General features: G+C 34.8%; 1 protein-coding gene and 1 non-coding gene across 4 annotated transcripts in view; both read left to right on the top strand.

Annotated features, from left to right (window-relative positions):
• LOC106874264 (protein phosphatase 1 regulatory subunit 36) overlaps positions 1-2,452 on the top strand; it is a 50,551-nt gene that overhangs the window by 6,843 nt on the left and 41,256 nt on the right. For 2 of the 3 annotated variants that reach the window (XM_014921925.2, XM_014921924.2), the window contains exon 2: positions 1,311-1,372. In XM_014921925.2, coding sequence (XP_014777411.1) covers positions 1,311-1,372 — 62 coding nt within the window. Of the gene's footprint in view, positions 1-74; positions 292-1,310; positions 1,373-2,452 lie in introns of those variants that run through there. The other variant, XM_052971661.1, reaches the window with a different exon arrangement.
• Positions 1,418-1,490, top strand: Trnav-uac (transfer RNA valine (anticodon UAC)). Its single transcript has one exon. It is a non-coding gene; the product is annotated as a tRNA-Val (tRNA).

The raw sequence follows: 2,452 nt of genomic DNA, 5'->3' as shown, positions 1-2,452 counted from the left end.
GAAGATGGGACAAATACAATGTAGAGCTTTTCTTTTTGGGAGGGGGAAGGAAGGAAAAAAAAAATTGGTGGTGTCAATCAAAAGGGATCGTAGGAAGGGAAAAAGGGGGAGTTCGATCAAAAGGGATCGGAAAAAAAAAAGGAAAGGCCGATCAATAGGGATCGTGTATCACACAGTAATGTTCTCGTGTAAAAAGAGGGGAGGACAGTTTAGGTTTAGCCGTGGAAGGAAAAGCCTACGGAAAAGACCACGGTAACCTTGATCAATATTCTCATTGAAGAAACTATAACAGTAAGTGACTCTCTTTTGCCTTTTTTTATATTTTTTTTATAGATAGATAGATAGATAGATAGATAGAGAGATAGATAGATAGATGGATAGATAGAACGATATAAAAAAATAACTTGAGCTAGGGAATGTCAAAGCAAAGATACTCGTATTTCTAATTTACAACAAAAACAAACCGATTCTTTTGTGTTGTTTACTTTTTACGCTTGTAATATATTTCGGCTTTTTTTTTTTTGAGGTGGTGGTGGTAGATTTTGTCTTTTTCTAAATTATTTTTATTTTATGATAAAAATAATAAAAAGACAATTATATTCGTATGCGTTTGCGTGCAATCACCTAGGCAAAGGTTACCTGCCAACCGTCAAAGATAATGATTCGAGCTGTAGATTAAGAAAGTGAAAGTAGACGCATTTATCGAAAGAATTGTCATAGTGATTCATAGAAGAAATAATCTTGGATGTTCATCTTTCTTTGAGACGGTAGGATGTAATTTAAAAGAGATTTGGCTGCTTTTCCTAGCACGTCAAATAGTACACTAAAGGCACTCTCGTTTGTTTGTTTTACCGATATATCGTCATATCCCAACAACATTCTGGGCGATTAAAATCTAGAGAATCTGAAGGCAATGTGATGATTTTGCTAAATCTTTTCTAGCTCTCTCTCCCCTGCTCTCTCCCCCCTCTCTCTCTCTCTCTCTCTCTCTCTCTCTCTCTCTCTCACACACACACACACACAATTTCTCTTTCTCTCTCACACACACACATTCTTCCTCTCCTCCTCTCTCTCTCATTTTTTCTTTATTTATTTAGCTTAACAATATATATCGAGTTGTTTCTTCATTAACGTCTGTTGTTGATTTGTCATTAATAGGACATAAATTAATATTATTTAAATTTAAGATTTGTGGTTATCAATGACAGCCAAGAATGCAGTAATCATTAATTATTGTCGGGTAAAAGTATAGGCTCTCTTCTAATACGTTATATTTTCTCTTTTCATTCCTTCCGTGTGAAAATAATCAGAAACATCTCAGCCAAGGAAAATGGAATTTAAACATTGAAACTTGCAATCTGGAATTTAAAAGGTAAGTTGCTTTATTAATATAATAAATTGACACAACTATTTGTGAGGTTCTGTGGTGTAGTGGTTATCACGTCTGCTTTACACGCAGAATGTCGCGAGTTCGAACCTCGCCAGAACCTCTGAGCGCTAAATTTTTTTATTCTATTAATATGTTTATTTTATTCATCATTCCTGATCGATAAACATAAAATACCAATCTGGAGTCAATTTAATCAGCATGTTATTACTGAAAACCTGTGATAGTGTTCCTGTATGAGAAATTGTCTTCACAGTATTGGACGAGATATATAAGCCATCATTCTTTATACTTTTGTATAAGCACAGGGTGCAGTCTGGGTACATGTATTGTATAGTGGGCAACTGGGTATTTATTTCTGGGGTAGACATTGTGTTGGGTTGATAATTGTGTGATGGATATAACTTTGCATGGTAAGTTGTGGGTACAGCAGGGGTATATATTGGATATATGTATAAGTGTGGTAGATGCCATGTTGTGAATTGTGAGTATAATGGGTAGATGTGTGTGTGTGTGCGTGAGTGTGTGTATGTTGTAGGTACCAGTGGGCAGGGCCGACCTTAAGCCGATTGAACTGATTGCTCCCAATCAGGCCCTGCGCCGAAGTGGGGGGGGGCAGCATTCAAGAGGCCACATTCTATACAGCAATATTTCATAAAGGTGGTCTCTCTGAAGTCTTTTAAAATAACCTACAAGGTCTTTCAAAAAAAAAAAAGGAAAAAAAGAAAAAAAGAAAAAAACATACTTTCTACACAAGATATCAAAAGATAAATCCATTCATCCAAAACTGCTTGGGTCAGCCACTGAATTTGAAGAAAGTTATTGCATTTTTAGTGTAAGAGTTAATATGTATGTTTGTATGTGAATGTTTAGGAGTGTTTATGGGGATGTTTGGGTAAGATATTTTTGCGTCTGTGAGAGTATGTGTGTAGGTGAATTGTATGTATATATGTGTGCATATGTTTATGTGTGTCAGTTTCTATAAATATGTTTAATTTTGGGGAAACTTTTTTATTTCAATAAAGTGTATTATATATATATATATATATATATATATATATATAT

This window comes from Octopus bimaculoides, chromosome 11 (genome assembly GCF_001194135.2).
Source record: "Octopus bimaculoides isolate UCB-OBI-ISO-001 chromosome 11, ASM119413v2, whole genome shotgun sequence".
Classification (NCBI taxonomy): Eukaryota; Metazoa; Mollusca; class Cephalopoda; order Octopoda; family Octopodidae; genus Octopus; species Octopus bimaculoides.
The sequence above is the reverse complement of the archived record's forward strand: the minus strand, read 5'-3'. Positions and strand labels throughout refer to the sequence as shown.